At 37.2% G+C, this 25103-nt stretch overlaps 1 protein-coding gene across 3 annotated transcripts in view; it reads left to right on the top strand.

Annotated features, from left to right (window-relative positions):
* The window catches only part of GSTCD (glutathione S-transferase C-terminal domain containing), a 59159-nt gene that overhangs the window by 21696 nt on the left and 12360 nt on the right, over positions 1-25103 (top strand). For 2 of the 3 annotated variants that reach the window (XR_006178904.1, XM_042871472.1), the window contains exons 6-8: positions 20900-21015; positions 21222-21266; positions 22944-23072. Coding sequence is in view for 2 of the 3 variants with exons in the window: in XM_042871472.1 (XP_042727406.1) it covers positions 20900-21015; positions 21222-21266; positions 22944-23072 (290 nt within the window). In the remaining variant the exon portion in view is untranslated. Of the gene's footprint in view, positions 1-20899; positions 21016-21221; positions 21267-22943; positions 23073-24468; positions 24543-25103 lie in introns of those variants that run through there. The other variant, XM_042871473.1, reaches the window with a different exon arrangement.

Raw genomic sequence — 25103 nt, 5'->3', positions numbered from 1 at the left:
TTGCGTATGCATTTTTTTACCAATACTTACTGCTGGCTTTTGCTTCTCTTGAAAATCTCAATTAGATTAAATTTGACCTAGCACTTGTTTGTGACTTCTATGGAAATGTAGGAAATGTGCAAGCTAATCCCAAATTTTGCACCTGGATGCTGTAGTTTCACCCTGAATAGCTTGCAGTGGTTTTTATTTTGAAGACATTTCATTTTTTAATAAATATAAATGGAGTTTTATTTTCTTTGTGACGCAATTTGTCTGTGGAAAAATCAGTCTCTTTAATTTCGTTCTGTATTTTTTGGGATCTGTAGAACTGTTCATCTCCTTCTTGCAATGACTGATCTTCACTGATGTTGTTGAGTCTTTTCAAGGAAGTGTCACATTTCTGATTTAGACTTTCAAAAATTAATATTCATTGGTGTCCCGATTCAAAATCAAGCTAGATATTTTGCACCAAATCTGTCTGTAATTCTATAAATCAGATAGTTTTGGTCCTCTTTGTAAACATTTGTTAGTAGTGCTAGTTTTTGAGAGAAGGATGTGCATTTTGAATAATACACAATGCATGGATGTTGGATGCCTAAATTAGCCAATTTCTGATCCTAGTGACTCTTTAATGATATAAATTTAAGCAGCAAAGATCTTCTCTTGAGCCTCCCATTGCTTGTGCGTTTCTAGACTCTTATTCTTTGTAATTCAAGTTTCTCCTGTGAAAATGTTTCAGATTTATGCAAAGTAACCACAATTGCCAAGTCATGAATAGGTTTTGAGAAAACAACAGAAATAAGTGTTCACGTGGTTTCTTTTAGTTTATCTGCTCTAGGGTACAACAACTAATATGAATCAGTAATGTTGCCATTGTGCTGAATTTGTTGTTGTTCCTATGTTCTCTCATGTATCTTATGAACCAAATCTATTGCTGTACAATTTTTATGAAACAATTCCTGTGAAACGTTCCGTAACTTCTTCCCTACATTCCCAGTCTTTTTTTTGAAAGTCTTTTTTTTTTTTTTTTTTTTTGAAAGATTGGAAATGATTTCTTATTTAAAATCTGTTTTTCTTAAAAAGAAAAATAAAAAAAAACCTTAAAATTGCTTTTAAGGTAACAGAACAATTCTTGGTCCTAAGTTGTATGCTTTTTTAAAAACATCTGCCAAGTGTTTTACTTTCCATCTTATCTGCAGCACGTATTTGACATTCCTCCTCTTTTTGCTTGTTACCAAATGCTTTGGCCTAGCTGTGATCCCACTTGATGGATTTAATTAATTTTGGATGTTAAGTAAAATGCATAAAATAAATCGTATCTTCATGGAAGATTTCTTTTTTAGAGTGTTTTCAATCCTAGTTGCTTTGTAACCAAAGGTGAGATTATGCTCTTCATATATTTGTGTCCTTCCCCCCTTTTTTCTTTTACTATGGTTAATGCATCTTTTACTTCTCTCTGTATTTTAACTGTGATTTAAGGATTATATCTAACTAGATTTAAATCCTACTTGTCAGGAGCAAAGTAGAGCACATGGCACAGAATGCTGAAATCATATTTGAGTCTTAATGTCAGAAAATTTTCATTAAAAATCAGACATTGTAATGACAGATGGTGGAACTGAAAATCACTACAGTAACTTTCCTCAAAACACACTGGTTGTCTGTGGGTTTAGCCTCACCTGGCTTTGTGCTGAATTCAGAGCATACAGGTCTATATAAATGTGTGCACTCATGTTTTTGTTGTTAGAAAAAGTGAGCAGATTTTGTACTTTATCTTTCCTGAAGGTTTTGGAAGTTCATGTCTTAATAATTAGGTGATATACCTATCCAAGACATGTTATGATCAGGATTTTTTTTATTTGTGTAAATTTGTCATAGTTTGTCATAGTTTTGATAACTGCTATCCATAAGTTACCCTGAGTAAGTTTGCAGATGACACCAAGCTGGGAGGAAGGTCCTCAATGGGGACCTGAACAGGCTAGATCGATGAATTGAGGCCAGTGAGATGAAATTCACCCAAGTGTCAGGTCCTGCATTTTGGCCACAACAACGCCAGGCAGTGCTACAGGCTTAGGGCAGGGGCACTTGAAAGCTGCAAAGAGGAAAAGGATCTGGTGAGGCCGCACCTTGAGTGTCCAGAGAAAGACTGAAGCTGGTGAAGGATCTGGAGCACAAATCTTATGAGGAGCAACTGAGGGAACTGGGACTTTTTAAATCTGGAGAAGATGAGGCACAGGAGAGACCATATAGCTCTCTACAACTCTGAAAGGAGATTGTGGTAAGGCATGGCCTCTTCTCCCTGGTAACTAGTGACAGGACAAGAGGGATGGTCTCACGTTGCATCAGAGGAGGTTCAGATTGGGTAATAGGAAGAATTTCTTCTCGAAGAGTGGTCAGGCATTGGAACAGGCTGCCCAAGGAAGTGGTGGAGTAACTGTCAAAGGAGATGTTTAAGAAAAAGATAGATATGGTACTTGGGGACATGGTTTAGTGGGCAGTAGTAGTGGTAGGCAGAAGGTTGGACTAGGTGATCTTAGAGGTCTTTTCCAACCTTAATGATTCTATGGATTCTTGACAGTAGCAACTCCTGATGCTGTTCAGTTAGAGTTGCTACTGTGTGATACAAACAAAGCCAATGAGATAAATTTTAAAGTTCTTACTCAGTTTAACACGTTCTTTCAGTTTTGTATCAGAAAAACACTGTATAGTAGTGCTCCATATTATCTGCATTTCCCAACTGATTTAAACTCCGTGTGTCAGAGAGGGAAAAGGCATAGTGCCCTTTTTTTTTTTTAAAAAAAAAAAAGTTACTTTTCTGAGGCATTTTCAATAATAAATCATTAAGTGAAAACCAAACACATCAACCCTGTAATCTCTTAGTCATGAACACAGAACAGTTTTGTGGAGAAATTAACAAATGGTGACAAATAGCCTATGGCAATAAAATGCACGCTTATTTCCTTTTCTTCCTTCTCTTGATGGGGGTGGTGGGAAGGCAGGGAAAGGATAATGGCAATACCAGACTGATCTGCGTGGAGTATCTCAGACTCTACTGCACATTAGAAAGATAAAATGAAGTCATGAAACCAGACCTTGCTGGTTTTATAACTTTAGGTTATTTTACTTTGGTTTTTAAAGAAGTGTAGTTATTCTAAATTCCTTTAAAAGAGGAAATTGTGCATTCCTGCATGTAGATTTCAATTAAAATTAGGGAATTACAATAATAGAATTTTCTGAGTGATTATGAAAAGTATTTAAAATGATATTTTCTTATGCTAGATAGTAACTATTTTAATTGGGTTATCAAAGTAACGATCACTTAAGATTTTTCTTTAATGTGTATTTTCCCAGAGATAAACATGTTCTTGGAGATGGGATGAAAAGTTCAGGAGAAAAAACAGTACAGATTAAATAGGTCCTATTTATAGTGCTACAAACATGCTGTTTTAATTAGTCTACTAAGCATTTTTTAGGGTTTCCCTTGGTAATTCCATCTAGTAATCAGTGGCCTTCATCTTCTGGCTTGTTGCACTGCGCTCTGCTGAAGTCCTATTGTCTTTGGTGTATTCCATTTGAAAATATTTTCCTTTGATCCAACTTCAAGCTGGAGTTGGGACTTAAAGTAGCTTTCTGCTTTTAATATTGCTAACTACTGATTCTGATCCCAGTTTTACAATAGGTTGATTATTTGCATTATGAGCTTTAGGAATCTTGTCTTTCTACTTCTACCTGTAAATATAAGCATATCTGTCCTTTGACCAGAATAAAAGTTGTGTTAAGCAGTTTTTTTCTTGTACTCAGAAAGTATGTCAATAGGTGGACTAGTGAAAGCTGGTAAAAACAGCATCAGCCAACATGGTAATTTGAAAAACAAACCAACTGCAAGCGTTACGATGAAGCAAAACCTGGGTGCTGGAAAGAATGAAAGGGAATAATGCCATTGTGTCTTAGAAATCCATATTGCTTAGTATATGGCTCAAAGTTCAGTCAAGCTGACTGTCCAAATGTGTAAAACTGCTGGGAGCATCATTTCCTGATGCAGAATTGCTGTTTCTACAGAAAAGCTTAACAGCATGCCAAATGGGCTGAGACTCAGATGTCTATCTTTGAAGGTTCCTTAAACATTAGTCTATTTGTACTCTTTGCAGTATCTACTTTCATGAAGCCAGAAATAAAGCTGATGTTAGACAAGGAAACTGAAGGATCCCACTTTTTTGTTTGCTTTGCATGCCATGCTTTGTCATCGATTTAATTGTTAAAAACTTTTAAAAATTACCTATTAAATACCGGGTTCAGAGAAAAAGGAGAGTCTTTCCTAGCACAATAATAATAATCTTTTTTCATCATCTGTGGATCTGAGGAAATATTTCAGTCTTCAACTATTTTCTGGATAAAGCATTACAGATAACCTGTCCCCAAGAATCTAAAGAACTAAATTTATTCTCAACACAGAAAAGGTGATGATTCAAAGTAACAGGAGAAAGGCATTGAAAACAATGAAGGGAAGTTATTACTTCCCTTGTTTAAACAGATTGGAGAGCATGATATTATCAAAAATAAAGTATAGAAGTGAATAGAATGTAGTTGAAATAGACCTGATCAAATGCTTTCTTAGAAGAAAAAGAATCAGGGAATGTATGATCAGTTTTCGAAAGGTTCCAAGAGTTTGGATATCTGTCATTAAGTTCATAGATTTAAAGGAGGGAATAATCTATAGCTATGCATATTCTCAACATAGCTTAAAAAGTTGGTGAGATTATTTGGATATCTAAATGAGGAAAAAACATTTGAAGTTATGATATTCAGAGGTGCTGTCACTTCTGAAATTTCACAAAGAAAAGGTTAGGTGACTTTAGCATTGTTTATTACACAGAACTTGCCATATAAGCCAAATTTTGCCTATGTAGAACTTGTGCTGTGTAACAGATTCAAATTTGATTCCAAAGAAATTGATTGAAAAGGAAACTAAAACCAGAATGTGGGGAAACTAAAACAATAATGCCTTGGTTCTAAGCAAATGTCTGTGCAGAGCCTAGAAAACCTGTTTTGTATCTGCATTTCAGAGGCCATATCTGTATCCTTTCTGCAGGTATTAAGGTGTTTCTTTAATAAATACAGTTCAAGCCAACTATATGTTTATGCATAGTTTTTTGTTTCAGCTATTTTTTAACCCCAGGTATAATTTTCTGTGAAGGTTCTGTTGTAAAATATTATTCCTCTTTCTAAAGAAGGGGAAAAATGTTAAAATGAGCCGTTAGAATTCTTCAAAGAAAGAAGCTGGTTCTTTTCTTTGTTAGTGGATTTTTATTGGACAAGGTATGTCTGCCACCTTTCCAAAAATAATTTATTCATCATCAGGCAACATGCATCATAGAAGCAGATCACCTGGCAACACCCTGTTTGACAATTACTTTGCCTTGCTTAAATGATTTGTTTAGTTGTAAGAATGTACATCTCAAATTTTTATAACGTGATAGATTACTGAACTTGCATAGCATGAAGTGTAAGTGGACAAAAAACCTCAAAACTCATTTAATACCAAGCCAGACGTATCTGCGCTCATCACCCTTCTAAAGTTGCCGTAAAAGAGAAGAAATGGGCTTTACAGCAGCTGTTGATTGTCAACAGATACTGAGCTCCTTTGAACATCAGGGGAAATATGGATTGAAAACCACTGGTAACTTTGTCTGCTGTCCTCAGATTTTAATAAACAGTAGACTATTTATATTGGACATTTCTGCTGTTGTTCACCATTATGCAGACACACAATGGGGACTGCAGTTACTATCACAGCTTATGTTTTTGTGGATTTTACAACTGGAAGTATCCCCTTAAAACTTCTGAACTTTTAGATGTTTCTGTATTCACATATAGAAGTTTTTATTGTATTGTAAGAAAGAAGCATTTTTTCCTGGAAATGCAGGGTAATTCTTGCAGTATGGAGATGGTTGTTCTGGCTTCATGCCTTTTAGGTTTGGCTTACTCAAGAAGCGATAACATCAATCTAAAACAGACCCACTAAAATAATGTCAAAATAATCTCACTCTCATACCAGAAATACCCATTTGTTTTACAAGGGCTGCTCTGAAACGAATGCCTCCTGTTTTATTATACTGGCCCACAATGTAATAGGTGGTGATTGGTGGCATGACAGTAGAGGTTGAACCTTCCCACCAGTATTCCATTATGTTTTGTTGCTGTGTGACAGATGGCAGCAGAGGGGCACTCTGACAAAATGGTGTTTGATATGGAACTGTATGTGAAGTGTGCTTGAATTCCTCCATACAGGAAAAAATTGCATCCTCTAAAATCCATTGATGCTTGCTGAACATCTCTGGAGATCAAACAGTGGATGTGAGCGCTGTAGGCGGTGGGTGATGCATTTCAGCTGTGGTGACACCTCCGCAAGTGCAGACTTTGGAGCACAGCGTGCAGGCTTTTGTTTATCACTGGCAAAAATGCGTAGCTACTGGTGGTGGCTACTGAAAAAAGGTGTCTTGTAGCTGAGAATTTGCTTCATCAAATAGTGTTGTTATGCTCTTTTTATATGTTGCAGTTTCCAAGGAAATAGGAGGCATTACTTTCAGAGCAACCTACGTACTTGTATAACAGTATTGCTCTGAATGGTGGCACTTCCCTCTGTAGTTTAGGCTTTGTGCTATGCTGTAGCTGTGTTAGTTACTCTCAAAGACTTTTACATCCTTGTCATTGAGAAGAACTTGCTTGCAATGTCAAATAAGCTTTAGCTCTCTCTTCTTTGAATGCTTGCTTTGTGCTTTGTATGCCATGTCTCAGGCATCCTGTGGATTCACCATAGACTTATCCCAGGAGCATATGTATGTCTTGCTTTCCTAGAGAAGTCTGTGCAGAAATAAAAGAAGCTTCAGCTCCCTTTGGCTACGTTATGGAGAAACTTTGGTTGCCTTGTGACTTGCATTGCTGGAATCTTCCCTGTTCAGTTCCCTATGCAGCCATAGGCCCACAGGAATAATTCTCCTTGTCAATGTCTAACTTTTATATAGAATGTAGAAGTCTTTCTCGTCATTCTTTGTGGAGTTTGTGAATAGCATGACATTAAAAAAAAAAAAATCTAGGAAGAAGAAAAACACTCTGAAGGGGGTGACTATGTTGCTATCTTAGCTTTGTATGCTTAAGCCCAGTAGATGTGCACACTTAAGACTGCTTAACTTTAAGTGCACCAAGCAATCCCTGCAGTACACAGTTTTTATGTGTCTGGTGTTGCTGTTCCTCTGGATTCTTTAATTATTAGTCTTAACGATGATGGTGTGGACCCTGAGCTTGTATGTTCTGAGTAGTTAATATTCTTGTCTTCCTGGCAAATGTGTTAGTTGATTTCTTTAATTTGAATAATAATAAGCAATGGTTAACTGTCTTTTATCAATGTGATGGCTACCTGCCTGAGAAATTTTAACCTTATTTTACCTTGTACATAAAGGAAGCCATTATAAGGAGAAAGTGATACTTAGGTAGCTTAACTTTTGTACAAGTTATCTGCATGTCTTGAAAAGTTGAATGGTATCAAACAGAATATCCTTTATTTTCCACTTTGCTATAGTGATTTTTTTTTTTAGTATCTTAATTCATAAATGATGCAAAGCACTCTCACAGTTACCAGAAGTATGTAAGTATGTGTGCGTATGTATGTATGTGTGTAAAGCAGAAGCACTGCTGAGGCATACTTTAAGACCTGGTGTGACCTGACCAACTGTTGATGGTAGCTCTAATTTGAGCAGGAGCTTGTAACACAGATCTTGGAGAGCTCTTCCAAAAACCCTTTGTTGTGATGATTTGTAATGTTTTTTTCTTTATTATATTCTATACTGTTCTTGAAGTACTTTGCTATTTTCTCTCATTATTGTAATCGTATGTTTTCCTAAGGCAGATGTTTCAGTGAACCTGCCTTCCGGCACTTAAGAGACATGTTTTCTTTTTAAATTTTTGAAGGCAGATGTTGCCTTAGCTTGGGTCATTGGTTAGTTCACTGAAGTTTCATTTGATTACTTTCTGCTGGAAAAGACTTCATAACTTTTTTCATTTCTGTTGGCTTCAATACTGACGTATTCATGGAAATTCAGCAAGCTGTTTGAATGACTTCAGTCCATGCTATCCATTTTTTTTTCTCTTCGCTTAACAACATTTGTCTCATTTTGTTCAAGTATAATAAAGTAATTAAAATACATCAGAAGACAGAGGAAAGAGAAACACTGGTGTCTTCTGCAAAGAACACCATGTTGACAAGAGAGAGTGGGAAGATACTATCGTAGATTTCCTCCTCTAAATTATTTAATATGTAGTTTCCATGCTGGAGATAAGTTCATGGATGACTTTACTGTTTACTTACAAGGCCTTAAATACAGTGATAGTTTAGACGTTGTCTGTTTACTGTACAAAGTTAAGCCGAGAGCACTGTTTGTCCAGCAGCCAGCTGCTCAGTTGCTATGTAAGTGCCAAATGAGTCATGTCTTTGTTTCCTAAGGCTCTTTAAATGTAAGGCCTAGGGGATTTTAGTAGGCTACTGGGCTCGTACCCGCAGTTTCATTAACTTTTTTTCCATTTAAATTATGCTTTCTGTTTCAAAGGTGGTTGAAGGGATTTATGCATTATTCCCGACTATTTGCTTTCATAAGCTAGAAAGAATAATATGGAAGGCCACCCTGCAAAAAGCAGCTTACTGCAAAAGTAAAAGGAGGTTTTCTTGTTATTAGAATCATTGGTTGGGCAGGAAATGCCTACTGCAAATATTCTTTGCCTTGGAAGCTCAAGTTTTGCTGCTACTTTCAGATTTTAGGAAAGTGAATTAACCTGTGACAATGCTTGCAAGCTGGAGTTACATTCATTCCTTAATAATATCAGTAGGGAAAAACTATTTTTGTTCCTTTTTCAGTGGCATTATTTTTGTATTACAGGACTGTATACCTGCTCAGCTTTTCAGTGGTGTTTCTTTACAGGGATTTTACTTTGGGTCTTATAGTTGGTCATCTGGAGTTAATTTTTTTCTACCTTTGGGGAGCTAAAGATGGCTTGAATTGATAGACCCATGTTGTCTCTGTTTAACTGGCATTTTGCATGTGCTCTGTGCTAATGTTTGCACTATACAGCGTAAGCCACTTCTTCTGTCTTATTAGAGAGGTTTTTTTCCTTGCCGTTTGTCCTTCTAAAATGCACTGAATTTTATTATATTCTTTTAAATTTGATGCAAAATGTTACTGTCTGCATGTTTCATGTTGTCACTAATGAACTTGTTGTTTAGCCAAGTGGTCTGGATTTGTGTAGTTGTGGAGGTGCAATACAGAACTCTGCAAAAGGAGAGCCAACAGTTCTGAAGTAATGTGCTGATTCTGATCCAGATTGGTTAACCAGAGTACCATTAAAATATCAAAAGACTAACAGTGTTTTGCTGTACTATGCTACTTGCAAAATTGCACTGCTGGCATTTAGTGACAGTAATTAATGATGTCTATGGGACTGGCATCTCTATCTGCTTTTGGCTTACTCATTTGTGTTCATCATATGAGAAAGCAGTGGAGTGAAAAGACTGTGGAAAGAAATTCAAATTGTAATGCTAATGGTCAGCATTTACAGACTGGTAACCTGGCTAAAGCAGATACAGCTGTTAGACATCAGATATTCAAAGTGCGCTTACCCAAATCCGATGATCCACTTTAAAAGTGTGTAGAAAGCATACTAGTTAGCTAGGTAGTCAAAGGATTTAATTGAGTTTATTGTCTAACCTGATGTTCATTTAGATTTTTTCCCAAAACTTGACTAAGAAAATGAATTTAAAAATAAATGTGAGGAAAGAAAATAGATGAGTGGTCAAACAGTTAATATTTCTGAATTAAAACCTCATGATGCAGTATTCTAATTCCTATATTTCCTATGAACTCTTGAATGTTTTTTTTTTTTTTTAGCCCTTTTAACTAACATAAACCACATGAATACCAGAGGCATTCATTTTATGCAGTAAAATGGATTGAATTTAGTAAAATTTTCATAAATTCCAGGTTTATACAGGATCAAGCTTCAAGTGCCATGATAATTACAGTGTAGATAAGACAATGCAGAAATACACATTTGACCTTTCCTCGTGTAACTAAAATGGCTTTGTTTAAGATGCAGATCCAGTCATCTTGAAATGATGTTGTTACTTGTTTATTAAAATGTCAATGAATTAGAAGTTGGTCATCAAACCCTTTGCAGCCTAGGAAGTTCTTTTTTATCAGGATAAGTGTTTTGGAGGGATTCCTGCAGACATTAACCTTGTACAGTAAACAGCCATGATGTGTGAAGTTAAGCTGAAAGTAATGCTTTTTGTTCAACAGCCGTCTGTTCAGAAGAGCTTGCTGCATAGAGGCCAAATGAATCATGTCTGTTTCCTAAACCAGTTTTTTCCTGTTTCTTATTTATTAATGCAGGCTCTCTCTTAATGACAGGCAAATCAGAGAAAAGAGTGTTCCAGATACTTAATTATTATTTGCTTTTTGCTTATTTAGAAGTTGTGCTGGTAATTGGTGAGACAAAGCATATTAAAGTTGTGGATAGGTCTGCACTTCATCTACTTGTGATTCACTACTCCTTAAATGGCACAATCATTTTGTCCTTACTTTTTCTTTCTCGATCTGCTTGAGATATTGAACACAGCGAGCTCAGAAAGGGAAATCCACTGTGTTCCTGCCTGCCTTATGGACAGGCTGCTGCTTAACATGTAAGAGTTGGTTCCCTGGAGGCAAGGTCCTCTGCTTAACAGCTGTGAGGGTGAGTGGCAGGTGGGGGCTTCTGGCCTTTGTTCTGACCTTAACCAGGCTGTTTCTGGGTCTTGCTGGGGAAGGAGGTCTCCTGTTTCTACGAGAGGCATCCTCTCTTAGCCCCTGGTGAGCACTGAATTCAGTGGGAATTAGCCATCCTTCTGTTGCTGATGATGTTGCTGGTATTTGATATGATATTGTGTATTGGTAAAACAGCACTCCTTTTGAGTTTAGAGACTTTTTTCCACTCTTAAGCACAGCAGAGATCGTTTTTCCCTTTCCTTTATTCTCCACTGAAAGATGAAGGCTTGTATTGATATATTTTCCTCCTTGTCACATTTCTTACATACTTTGCTGTAAGGAATAAGTGAATGTAGACACAAGGAGTGGAAAGTAAAGGCAAAAGGGCTGACTGCTGAGGGGCACTAAAGTAATGGAAAAGAAAAAGGAGCAAGAGAGGAGGTGCAATGATGGCAGGAGAAATGTGCCAACGAGAGGTACTGCTGGTACTGCAGGTCAGTTTAAGATACTTGAGAAGGTGAAGGGTTAAGGAAACAAAAGCTTAGAAAGGCTGGTAAGGGGAAACCATTTCCTGGGAGTGACACTCAGAAACGTACAATGGAAAAAGGGAAAAAGTGGAATTTTAAGTATGAGAAGAGCAAATAGAACAAACACAAGAGGTGTAGTTAGTTCTAATAACTGAATGTTAAATGCTGCATGTAAAATGCATAGAATTGACACACAGATAATGGTTTCACTGTTTATTCCTGTTACTGTTAGTTTATATTGTAATCATCAAAACATTTGACTTCAGCTTCAGATTTTGCTGCTGTCAAGCATAACATTGGATAGCTTTGTAACTTGTGCTGCATAAAAGTAAGGACTTAAAATAAAACAACAAAGTGACCAAAAAAAAACATCAGCAAAGCGTCTTTTAATCTACGGTTTGCACTTATAGGGGCAGTAGCTGGGTAATCTGCTTGATCCTAATGTTGCCATTTCTGTTAGTGGCAACTCAAAAATGAAGGTGAGAGAAGTGGTTTCACACAAGACTGTGGGAAGCTGCTATTGCGTAAATCACCTTTGGCTTTCCTCAGAAGCAGCTGTTAAGTTATGGGTTGTACAAATTCACAGGATAGTACTTAAGTGGCTACTCCTTGTACTAACCTCCTTGTGTACTAACCATGCTGCTCTTCATATTACTGAAGGCAATGGTCTGCTGTTAACAGAGCTACCAAGGTGATCTGATAATGTCAAAGCATAATATTTTCTTAATATTTCCAGTCAAGATGATACCAAATTCTTGAATGTTTTTTTCCTTGAGTGAAAAATTACACAGCGTTGTTTCTATACACTCGTGAGATGTTAGTCTACACATAAGAACAGAGAAAGAAAAATTGAAATATATTCATTATTAAGTTAACTAAACAGAGTGGATTCACCTGAGTTGGAAGGAAAGCATGCAGTTTATAAATTGCTAAGTAGTGTGTAATTACTGCACATGTTTTGTATACTTAAAGATGCATTTCACCATTAAGTATGAGAATCTTGGAAGCATACCTTCTAGCAAATACATCCTTTTTGCAAAATTGGCAACTCCTGTAATGCAGAATGTTCAGCCTGTGGTTGACTTTGAAAAAGGGAGGAGCAGTTGAGTTGTGCTGCTTGTAAAAGATTGGCAACTTCTTGTTACTTTTTCTTACTACAGGTTGCTTTACACCACAGGCTTTGAATTTTTTCCTTAAAAGGAAGAAATAATTAAGGGTTTAAGAAAGAGGCTGACCAATTGAAGAGCTGGGCAATTTTCAGTGTTGCTTTTGATTAGTTTTATCACAGGCTGGTAACATTTACTTGCTTTGAGTAAACAATTGAAGTGCATTTTAAATGTGAACATCTTGTAGCTATGAAGCATATTTCAAATATTTTCCTTTTTATTTTTAAACAAAAATGAGCACATCTATCTTAAGTACATGTGTACTATTTTCACTGTTGGTTACTTCTATTTGTTTGAACATTTTCCTGTTGTTTATGGGTCTTTCTTTAAAAGTTTTTTTTTTTTTTTCATAGAACATAAGCTGATTTAAAAACTAATACCATTTTCCATATTAAAAGAAGAAAGTGCTGTGGAGGGATTATCATTATATTAGAACTATTGTTAAGTATAAAAGAGTGTGCTCAATTTAGAGTAACCACTGCACACTGAACTTTGTGGATTATGTGGTTAATTTTTACAGTCTTGGTTGTAAGATCCTGTAAAACTTAGGCAAATGAGAAGGGAGATGGGCATGATCTTGATATGAAAGCTGCAACCCAGAGTCACTTGGTTTTCTTCTAACCATACTTTCGTAGGTGTAAATTTGAAATTCTTACAAATCCATCTGCCATCTTGTTTGCTCTGGCATCCCCTATGAGCAAGGTATTTGCTGCCTGTACCTATCTTAGACTCATCACCTACACGGGGTTGGATGGGACCTCACAACCTTACCTGGTTGTGTAATCCAGCAAGATCAGTTTTGGCACAGAAAAAATGAAGGTAGGGGAGAAAGATGAAGGAGAAAAGAGAGAAGAGCATAGGAGAAGCAGCTGACGGAGGAAAGAAAGTAAAGAGAAAAGAAGTAGGGGAAGCGTGAATGTCATATCATCTTTTCTCACAGTTCTGTGATGGCACAGTGTTTGGCATCTTTCTTAAAATCCCTTGATTGTATAATACTGTCTGCTTTCATTTTAGTATTATAATTCCATGGCCCCTGGGATTCTGGAAAAAATAGCTCTAAAATGTGAATCTCGAGGCTTCAGAATGAATAAATGGATGAATGGAGCATATGATCAGTTGGCTTAAATGTACAGAAGCTCACAGTTTTAAAACTAACCTTGTGTTTTGGAAGAGGGGCTGATACGTAATTTTTCTAAACCATGTTTTTGGCAATATTGTGATATGGAAAAAATCAGAAGTAAGCATGGTTCTAACCAATAGATGCTCATTAATTTGAATACATCTAAAGGCTTCAGAATCTAGTATAAAATACATAGTTCAGAAGGTATAAATCATGAATTAGGTCTTTGAAAACAACGTTAGCTATTTGTGTCTGGGTTGCTTTTTGGTGAAGATTTAGAACATAAATATTTTACAAATTGGCAAAAAAAAAAAAACCCAAAACCAATACAAACAAACAAACAAAAAAAAGCACAACAAAAAAACCAACAAAACAAAACAAAGAAAAAACCCATGTGGAACAATCTAAGCTTTTATAAGTAGAACATAGTTGTATTCACTCAGAGGCAGCCCAGCGTTAATTTTCATTTCTTTTCAAGGGCTGATCTGTTGATCTTTTTTTTTTTTTAAAGAAAAGATGGCATTCTCATGATGTTTAACTCCGTCTAATATAGAAAGGGAAGCAGGCTAAATTCCTACTTAAGTTGTCAAAGGACAGTTTTCATATCTGTCTGACCTTTTTAAACTATACTAAGATAGTGTATGTGAGATAAAACTATATTTTTATGCCTAAAATGATAAAACCATTCTGCAAAGCTTGCCTTAATAAAGAACAGATTGGTTAGTAAGACAGGAGGAAGGGACTCCTACCTAAAAACCAATAGAATGTTCTTGTGGAGTTCACTTGCCTTTCCTGTTCTTTTTTTGTTATTGCCCTATAATTTAAACATTACATAAACCATGGTTTTTTGCATTCTGTTCTCATACTTCCTTGACTGTAGCTAAAATTTCACCACATTCAATCATAAAAACCTTTATATAGTGGAAAAATGGTGAATACTTTGTGATTGTAATTTCTGGCCTTGTATATTGACTGAAAACTCATTCTATACATTCTTCAGGATAGTATATAGTCTTTATTGGTGCTGTTTGACTTTAGGGATGTTTTTGCTTGTCTAGTTGTTTAAGACTGTTTGTTTGTTTTTACAGTGAACGCTAAGGCCCTTATTCCACTCCTATGCACTTTAGTAAGTTCTTGAATGCTGTTAGCTTTTCAAGACTTGCCAGGTACATTTAAGTGTGTGAAGTATGGTCCTTGCAGGATGAAGGCTGGTGTGTTCTAAACTGCACTGCACTCCCTATAATGAATACTGGCTCTTGTCAGTCCATCTGTTATATGTAGTCTCATCTTTATCAGGGGTGAATGCAAAAGAAAAAGACAGCTTCCTTCAAAATTGGATTATTGTTGTGATGCTAAGCTAAGCAAGTTGTGTTGGAATAGCTAGGGCACAAATTAACAATAGAAATATCTGATGATCTGATAGGAAAAGGTGAATGGACAGCATGCTGAGACTATTTAATAATAGCTGTCTTCCTTTACTAAAGATTGCTGCTTTTAGGAATGCATGAAGCTGTAGAATTAGCAAATGTACCTATTACATCTTTCAAAAAGTGTCAGCGTGTCCTGTTACCTACAAGTAAAGGCATTGCAGCTCTTAAGGGGTGTTTCCAAACTTTATAGATCCAGAAGATGTTCTGATAAACATCCATTCAGGGGACAAAAGAAAAAAAAAAACACCTTCCTGATAACTGACTGCTGATTCCTTCTGTTGATAATAACCCACTCCAGGTAGTAGGATATCTTTCTATCTGCTTGAAACAGGCATATTGTAGAATGAGCTGTTTTAGAAAAACCTTAACAGCAAAAATAGAGGAAAATGAGGTTTTCCTCCATTGCAACCTGATCTGTAAAACATTGTTTTCCCTGGACAATTTTGTTCATAGTTTATTTTTCCAAGAGTTAATGGAGAGAGAGTTGAAAAATGGAGGTGAGTTGTGGAAAATAGTAACAAAACGGCTGGTTGTTAGTGAATATTGTGAGTTCTTATTATTTCCTCACTCTGTTTTTCTCATGCATGTGATTTAAAGAAACAAATAAACAAACAAAACCTCCTAGGATGTTCCCTGATAGTATCAATGCATTAAAATTCTGGTACAGAAGTAAGGAAATGAGTAATCGGAGCCAGATTTTTCAGTTGTGGTTTGTTTGTTTTAATTTTTATTATTTGGCCCTACTCTGTTACTTTTGAAATTAAATCAGTGGGAAAACTGATTTAAGAGGAAATCAAGTTCACCAATGCAGGAAGTCCACACTGAAAAAGCACGAGACACTGGAATATTTCTAGTGTACCTGCATTAACTTATGTCCACATTATATTTCCTTAAAATAAAATAAATATACCTAATGTGGGGTAAGAGAGACCAGAATAACAATTTCCAAATGTTTAAATTTGGAAGAATAAATGAGTCGGTACTAACCACAAGCTACCTGACTGAGCACATGACTTAGTCTTCAAATAACTAAGATGACTGAAATATGGTAGGAGGCACTGGAATGGCGGTGGAGGGAGGTGGTGGAGTCGCCGTCCCTGGCAGTGTCAAGAGGTGTCTGGATGAGGAGCTACAAGATATGGTTTAGTGCTTGTGTAGCAATGGAAATGGGAGGATGGTTGGACTTAGATGATCTTGTAGGTCCTTTCCAGCCTTGTGATTCTATGGTAGAATGAGCTCCTGTATCTCTGGCAATTAAAGAAGTAGTGATAACTTATCTTGAGTCATCTATGTAGAGGAGCTAAGAAGCAGGTGATTGCTCATCATGAATGCTATGAAACTTACGCTTTACTAACATGTGATATTGCAGATTTTACAACAAGAATTTTTACAACTCAGCTACAAGCTTCTTTTGACTGTACTGTAGGATTCTTTTAACATTAGCTCCAGAATTAGAGAAAAGGATGCCTTATGTTATGCACTGGCGATAAAAAAAATAATAAATTGTATTCCCCAAAACAGTAGTAGAGACAAAGGAGCTTGATTTGTTGCTTCATTGGTGGGGCTGTTACCATTTCAGAAGTCAGTTCAGTTCCCATCAACTCGTATAACTGCATGTTTTTGTTGTGATGTTTCAAAAATAGGGGTGTTTTTTCTTTTTTTCCTGATGATTATTTTTCCTGGCCTTCTGAATGTGAATTTGATTCTTGAGCCTTTGTATGCTTCTGGAAATAGGAAAATATTCTCATTATAATGTAGATGATCATTAAATACCTATTTTGAAATTCTGTGAAGCTCTCTCAATTAAATGTTTCTATTTACTTTTCAGCGACAGTGATTTGGAAAATTCACCTATTGTGTAAATAGATTTTGCTGGATTGCTGGATTATTGAAGGGAACGGATGCGGTGGAGAACAAAAGCAGTGGGACTTTTTCTTTGAGAATACATCTGATGTTTTCTTTGTTACAGTCAAGTTAGTTATTGCCTTTGCCTAATTATATTTCTTGCAAGATTTGCAGAGTTCTTTTTAATAAGGCGTTCTTATTTCTGGCTAGTAAGAATGTTCATTTATAAATGTTAGCTGAGCTGGCATTCTTCATCAAACATCATCATGTTTGAATTCAGCTTTTTCTAGGAGTTGTATGGAAACCACTTTTTGGGTGTATTAACCTGACAAGTATGGTACATAAGAAGTAAAATAAATAAAAAATAAGAGTGATGAGAAAGCCCAGCAAGCTCCCTCAAACCAGACAAGCAAACAACCTCTAGGCCCCAAACTGAACCAAAAATAATGTAGCAGGAGATACCCTTCACCTTGATGGTGGTATCAGGTGATATGGGAACCAAGTATAAAGAAGCAATTAGAATATGCTGAATTGTCAAAAGAAACCACCAGAAGAAAAATAGCCTTGGTTTCAGAAAATCTTTCTTAGATTAGCATAAAAAATTGAAATGTCTCTCATGGCTTTTGATTGATAGTTGCTGAGTCTTTTTGTGTAATTAAGATCAAGTCTCCTTAATCAATATAGCAGTACATCTGCTCTATCCTCATCTCAGTGAGAGGCAGCCTTTCACATTATCATTTGGTTAGCTGAGGGATTATGGGAAATCTAATTAAAGATAACATGCTAAAACAGAAGTATGTAACAGTAAAAATAGTAGAAAGTATGCATTGTGAGCTTGTGTCCTTGTTTTGGTAGCTGCTTGCTACATTACACTGACCTAAGATGAAGTAAGGATAGGGCCTTACAGGTTGTGTTTGGATTTTGCTGCAGGAAACCTTAATGGCTTTTCAAGTTTTACTTACGAAATTCTGAATTATCATTTGAGGACTGATGGATTATATGAACTTGAGCCCTGACAAAAGATGACACAGAAATAGAGGGGTACTTGCTGGCTGAACAATTACATTTCTGTGTGCAAGAATGCAAAAGCTGTAAGTGCCATAGAGAGTTTAAAGTCCTGCTTGACAAGGACTGAATTAGCAGTAATGTTAGATTTACGAATTTAAATTAAATATTTTCATTTCAATCGTTAATCAGAAATGAAAATAAATCTAAGACTGTCTGGCAATATGTCAGCTGAGTTCTTGTGACAGGAACAAAGCACTTCTTAATGGTTTTTCAGTGTATGGTAGGAAAAGGTCACGTTCTTCAAGGTTTTGCCTTGTCAGGATGAACTATCAAGGTACCATATCTCATTATTCTTGAAAACAGTGATTAGCATTATTTATCATGACAAGAGTTGAGAAATGCACAGCGAGATGTTGTGTTTTTAGACATAGAAGCTGTAGTTGAGTTTAATGCCTGTTTTCTGTAGCGAAGGATGAACACACACACCGTGCCAACATTCCCTAAAGGCTATGTTATGGCTCACTCACTTTCCGTAATTCTAGCTACTGCACATCAGATACAGAGGTAGACAAAAGACCTATTGATTTGAGCTTGGTTTTCTCTCTTTTAAGGGAGTATGTGCTACTTATTTTCTGCACAGTAAGGATTAAACCTTGTTGGTAACTATGAAGAGTTGCATTTTAGAGAGTTTTTAAAGGCTATTAATAGAAATTTTTGAAAGTATTTTGTATTAACTTACTAATAAGCTGGTTGTCTAACTGAAGATTAAATAGTGGATCTGTTGCTGATGAAAGCTGCTAGCTTTTGTTTTGATTTTAGTGACTAGGATCTGTTTTGCTGACTGCACAGAATGAGAATTTGGAGGGTTTTTCAGTAGGTATACTTGATACTGATAAATCCCTGACATGTCAGAAAAACCTTAGAGTTGGGGAATAAAAACAGAGAATTTGGGGAAGGCAATTAAGGGCATTTTTGTGCAGGGATTTGTGTGCTGTTTGGTGCTTGGCAGGTGTGGTCTATCTTTCTATCTGGCACAACAAAACAGAACAGTTGTGCTAATGTGTGCTGAGAGGTGGGATTAATAACAAAATTGTCTGCCTGGTCACTCTCAAAATTAAGAAGATTTAAAGTTGAAAGCAGGTATAAGACCACAGTACAAAAGTTGCCAGGGAACAATGTGGTTACAAAGAACCCCATTAAATGAATTGCAGAGATGACTTGAGTTCAGAGTTGAATTCTGAGAGCTTTCCACCAAGTAGATTTGCATTTTTATATCATGAATGAGCTTTAAGTACTTGCATTATTTGTTTTTACGAAATAGAAAGAAAGAAAATTTGTGAAGGTCAAACTTAGTGGTGTGTGGTAAATACTTAAGATAATGCTTGTGAGAGCAAATGCTTGTTAAAATCAGTTCAACGTATATGAAGGGGGAAGAGGGAAGGCTAGCTGGCCCTAAATGCAGAGCTGTCGTAGCAGTGCTGCTATTGCTGCCCTCAAAGAGCTGTTGGGACAGCTGGGGTTTACCAAACTGAGGTGCTGCAGTGTGTTTGTAGCCAAACAAGTATTCGGTGCGAAGGACTTCTAGTGGGGTTCTAAGGAAGCTGGATGTGCTGGGAAGTCTGGGCTTGTTTGACTGCTTGTTTGCTTATCAGGTGAAGGAATTCAAATAATCCAGTTTCTTGCTGCCTCCACATAAAGAATCTGATCAGTGCTTTTGGTTTTAGAGCAGCAACTATTTTTAATAAGTACTCTATGAGATGGAATTGAAATTAAAACAAAGACCATAAGATCTGTTGATTGATGAAGATAAACCCAAGTAATAGCCCATGTTATCTAGATAGAAGTCCTTGTTAAATAAATGTGCTCTCTTTATCACAGTTACGTTTCATGTATGTGAGATACAGAAGACAAATATAAATAGTATTTTTTTCTCTTTCCATTGTTGGAGGCTGTTGAAGCAATAGGGATCAATGTATTAGCTAAGAACCAATATATTACCATTTACTGCATGTGCCTGACAGTAGCTACTTTTAAAAATTAAATCCATTCAGGTTGTGTGTGCATGTATGTGCAAGCACGCATATATGTGCACATAGTGTGGTTTTTTAGGTACGGCGTTTTGTGTGCATACTAACATCACAATATCTGCCTGTAACAAATGATAGGTTCAACCTCACAAACTGGATTTCTTGCTTAGGTATGCTAACAGCCCTTGATGTTGCATGTGCTGAAATGCTGCTGCTTCCACTGGATTCGTTTAAAATTGGAGGTGTTTCAGGAAGAGATGTTAAAATTGAAGGCAGGCATAGTTCTTGTGGGTGATTGGCATATGAGGAATTACAATTTAAAATATAGTCTGTAATAAAGATTTTCCAAGCTTTTGCTCTCAAACAAAATAAATGGTTCATTAAAATGTTATTATTTTGCATGATGCGATAAAGGTTTCCTATCCACATTCCTTACATACATTCTTGTTGTATTTTCTAGACTCATGGTTATAGCATATTTTGAAATGTAATGATGGCTTTGATTCTGTAAAATATACTATTTTATGATGACAAAAGAGAAGGATGTAATATTTTCTAATAGATGTTGGAGGCTGTATCCAATCTCTTAATATCCATTAAGCAGTGGCATACATTTTAGTATCACAGTGCAGTAATTACTTAAGTACAACCTTTTAAAACAAGATGCATAAGGATATTGTATGTGTTTGTTTTGGCTGCAAATACTGTTAATAGGTTTGAGCCTTGTTTCTGATTAATTTGGAGGTTTGGTTATTATCAGGCTAAAGCTTATTCTCACGTGTTCCTAAGGATACATTAACAGCAACAGCTGTAAGGTTTTGTGAAGGCAGAAAGCTCTATGGAGTATCTGTAAATTTAGCTGAAAGTGGATTTGGATGCCCAAGTGTTTTAGACATTTTTTAGTTTCAGCCATAAATTTCAGATACCTGTGCTTTGCTGTTACCCATCTGAAGTAACGTATGTTGAGAAGTGCTCATCACTGTTCAGACGTTTTTCTCTGTTATCCTCAGGAAAGATGTCTAGAGATCGAGCTCTGAGGAAACAGCAGCAGTTGAATAACTTGGTAGCAGCAGTGACAAAGCTTGCTAAGCCTGGAGATGTGATTGTGGATTTCTGCAGTGGAGGGGTAAGGTATATTTTCTCATGTGTTGCAATTTCTTTTGGTTTTCATCTTTGCAGTTGTACATAGATGCTGCTGCAAAGTGAAGTAAATATGCTGAAATTTTAACTGCTTTTGGGTGTTCTGTCAGCTGTTAAGGGATACTCAGCATGAGATGACACACCAACATTGAAAAGTGACTCAAATTTTACTGTTTGTTTTTCTTTTCACAGGGTCATGTTGGAATTGTTCTTGCTCACATGATGCCATCATGTCAGGTAAGTTCTAAATAAAAAGTACAGATGGTATGAGCTTTTGTTCTCTAATATCATATTTAAAAACATGTGCAGCTAGGGAGAATGATCTTGAAGACAAAACGAACTTTTTAGGAAGGCTTCTGCTCTACAAATATAGTACCTGTACTTATCACATTGTATTAGTAGGGAGTAGCATAGGTGTTATCACCGAAAAGGAAAGTTTAGAAGTTCCTCTTCAGAAAAAGAGAAAAACAAACAAACAAAAAAACTAAATGTACTTCAAAGTACAAGTATGTAATTGAATGTGCACTGAAAGAGCAAAATAACTAAATACAGTGTATGGATGATATTACTGCTTTCTAACAAAGCCCCTAAGCTTGTGTTGTAAAGTTTGTATGGAAATGAAGCCCTTGTAATGAGAGGAGTATCTGGCAATGCCTCTGCACCCTTTTTTTTTTTTTTTTTTTTTTTAACCTCAAGAAAGCCTAAGTGTGATATGATAGCACTGTTGCTACTAGAAATCTTACAGAGGTTATTGTTTCATTTGTGTACTTGTATACATGTGCTATGCTCAGTCTGCAGTGAATTCTGCTCAATCAAGGAAGTGATTGAAGAGGGTTTTTCCTTAGCTTTCTTCTTGTAACTTTTGTCTTTGTAGTGTTGTGTTGTGGAAATGAGGTCCAAAAGAAAAAATAAGATTTTTTTTTTTTCCAACACTGCTGAATTGGTGATGATTTCACTCTCTTCTCCTGGCTGGGGAAATCACCGTGAGATGAAATTTAGTGAAAGGACCGAGAGGCTGGTTTCCTCTTTAGCTGTGTTGCTAGGTATGTTTCTGGGCATGGCTTGGTCAGGATATGCATTTACAGACTATGGCTGTGCACCAGCAAAAGAGATCCTGCAGGAAGTAGATGAAGAACTCCTCAGAGAACTCAAGGTTTCACTCACACCTCTCACTGAGTTGGCTGGTAGCAAGCAGCCTCATGAAATGACATGAACTATAAAAACAGTTACTTACGTTACATATGCTTTGTTTTTCTCTTCTGTCTCATCCAGTTACTTTGTCTTGCCTTTAAAAAAAATAATTTAGGGTATTTTAACCCTTCAGAGACAACCTTTTGAGTTTAAAGATTTTTCACTGCAGTTGGAGAGCAAAAAAAAATTGTTTGGAAACATTTGCCTTAGAGGTCATGATCTGTCATTGGCGTGTACCTATCAAATTCTTTTCACTGACTAGCAGGAAAGTGGCTCTTCACTTTCAGAGCAAACATGATGCCAAAGTCAAGAAGCCAGCAGTAGAGCTGAGCCATCCAGTCTTGCTGATGTGACCCAGACTTCCATACAACTTAACTTTGCAAAAAACAAACAAACAAAAAAAAAAACAACCACCACCACCAACAACAAAACTTTAAGGCAGAGATTTGAAACATGCAAATTCCTAGTGTAACTGCAAGTATGTGAGGTGTGTGCCTGGGGAAAGGAAGTTCTAGTTGGAGGGAAATGTAAAAATATTTGCTAACTGATTGATATTGGTAGATCTTTGATGCCTTTCATTATGTCACCTGCTAATATTCTGTACATCTTACAAATTGAGGAGTTTTCTCAACTAAACAACAAAGTTTTGTGCATGTTAGTAATGTTGCTCTTTGATTTTTTCAGTATTATTTTGTCTTACTGTGTTGTATGTGTGAAACCTAGGTGGTGCTCATAGAAAATAAGGAGTTGTCTCTGATGCGTGCTAAAGACAGAAGTGATGAACTAGGTTTAAACAACATTTCATTTATTCAAGCAAACCTGGACTATTTTAATGGCACTTTTAACATTGGGGTAAGTGTTCATAGCTTTTCAACTTCAGAACATTAATTTCAATATCTGATTAATTGTTCTTAAAACAATTACAATATTTGAGACAAGAAAATTTTATATTTGTACGAACAATTATTTCTGATGCCGTGAGAAGAATCCTTACTATTTTAACCTACGTTAGGTTGGGTTTGTATTTATCATTTGTTGCAAACTGACATCGCTTTGGTCATTATATGAGTGAAGAAGGAAGAGTCTGCTCCAATCAAATACAAAAATGAGTACTGCTGGAATGTGTTGAAAAATAGTGTGGCACATTTTTGGTTTAATCACGTGATTTTGAAATAAGCAGCTTGCTGATGAGATAATCTGGAGAGGGTTTTGAAGGCAGAAGGAAAAGACTGCTCGTGGTCAGAATAAGCCTGGGTATGGGGGGGTATGGTAAAGTGAGATCTGAAATGTAGAAAGGAGAAAAGCAGTTAAGATAAAACAAACTCAGGATTTCACAATGCAAAACTGACAAGAAACCTTGTAGAGAAATGCCAACGGATTGGAGGGCTGGGTAGTCACCAATTGGATGAAGTTCAACAGGAGCAAATGCCAAATTCTACACCTGGAGCGAGGCAGCCCTGGTTGCGTGTGGAGGGACAAGAGGCTGGAGAGCAACCCTATGGAAAGGGACCTGGGGAAGTTCTGGCTGATGGCAAGTTGCACACTGCGGACTCACATTCATAGGTGGCCTAAAAGACAAGCAGTACCCTGGGATGCATCAGGCTTGGTACTGCCACTCAGTGAGGAAAGGGATTGTCCTTCTCTGCTCTCACTTAGAGCACTGGGTGCAGATTTGGGCACTGCAGTGGAAGAAAAACATCAAGCTATCAAGAAGCGTCCAAAGAAGGGCTATGAAAATGGTGAAGGGTCTAGAGGACGAGATGTATGAGGACCAGCTAAGGGGGGAGGCCTCATAGCAGCTGCAGCTCCTCACAGGGAGCAGAGGGGCAGTGCTGATATATGCTTTCTGGTGGCAGTGACAGGACCTGAAGGAATGGCGTGGAGCTGTCAGGGTCATCAGGTTGGGTGTTAGGAAAAGGTTCTCCACCAGAGGGCGGTGGGCACGAAACAGGCTCTCCAGGGCAATCAGCATGGCCCCCAGCTGCTGTAGTTCAAGGAGCATCTGGGCACCACTTTTAGACACAGGGCTTGGGTTTTTGGGTAGTCCTGTGTGGAACCAGGAGTTGGATTTATAGTCTTTCCTGAGTCTCTTCCACTCCAGGATATTTTGAGTCTAACTATCATGACAGGGAGAATGTTATACTAATGATCTATGTGGCTGTTCTTTGTGAAGCATATACTTGAGCTGTGTTCATAAATGTAGAATATCTCAGTTTTTTAAGACTTATAATGATCACTTCTGTTGCAGCCAGTGGGTGATATTTTGATTCACAGTGACTGTAAATAGAGACCCAGACAGGCTGAGCTGTGGGCCCAGATGAGCTTCATGAGGCTCATCGAAGCCAAGTGCAAGGTCTGAACCTGGGTTGTGGCAGCCCTGCTGTCAATGCAAGCTGGGAAGTAAAAGGATGAAGCACAGCCCTGCTGAAAAGGACTTGGAGGAAATGGTGAACGGCAACTGGACATGAGCCAGCAGTGTGCCCTCACAGCCTGGAAAGCAAACTGTATCCTGGGTTGCATCAACAGAAGTGTGGCCAACAGGAGGTGATCCTGCCTCTCAGCTCTGCATTGTGAGACCTCACCTGGAGCACTGTGTCTAGATTGGGGTTGGGGGAGTCCTCATACAGGAGAGATGTGGATATGTTGGAGTGTCCAGAGGAGGGCCACAGAAGTGACCCAAGGGATGGAACACCTCCCTGTGAGGACGAGCTGAGAGCTGGGGCTCCAGGAGGCGGCTTTTCAGTATCTAAGGGGGGGGCTATAAGAAGGAAGGTGACAGGCTCTTTAGCAGAATCTGTTGTGACAGGACAAGGGGAAATGGTTTCACACTGAAAGAGAGGAGATTGGACTTGAAGAAGTTTTTTACACTAAGGCTGGTGAGGC

Source organism: Lagopus leucura, unplaced genomic scaffold (genome assembly GCF_019238085.1).
Source record: "Lagopus leucura isolate 7727_CA_CO unplaced genomic scaffold, USGS_WTPT01 Super-Scaffold_100004, whole genome shotgun sequence".
Taxonomy (NCBI): domain Eukaryota; kingdom Metazoa; phylum Chordata; class Aves; order Galliformes; family Phasianidae; genus Lagopus; species Lagopus leucura.
The sequence above is the reverse complement of the archived record's forward strand: the minus strand, read 5'-3'. Positions and strand labels throughout refer to the sequence as shown.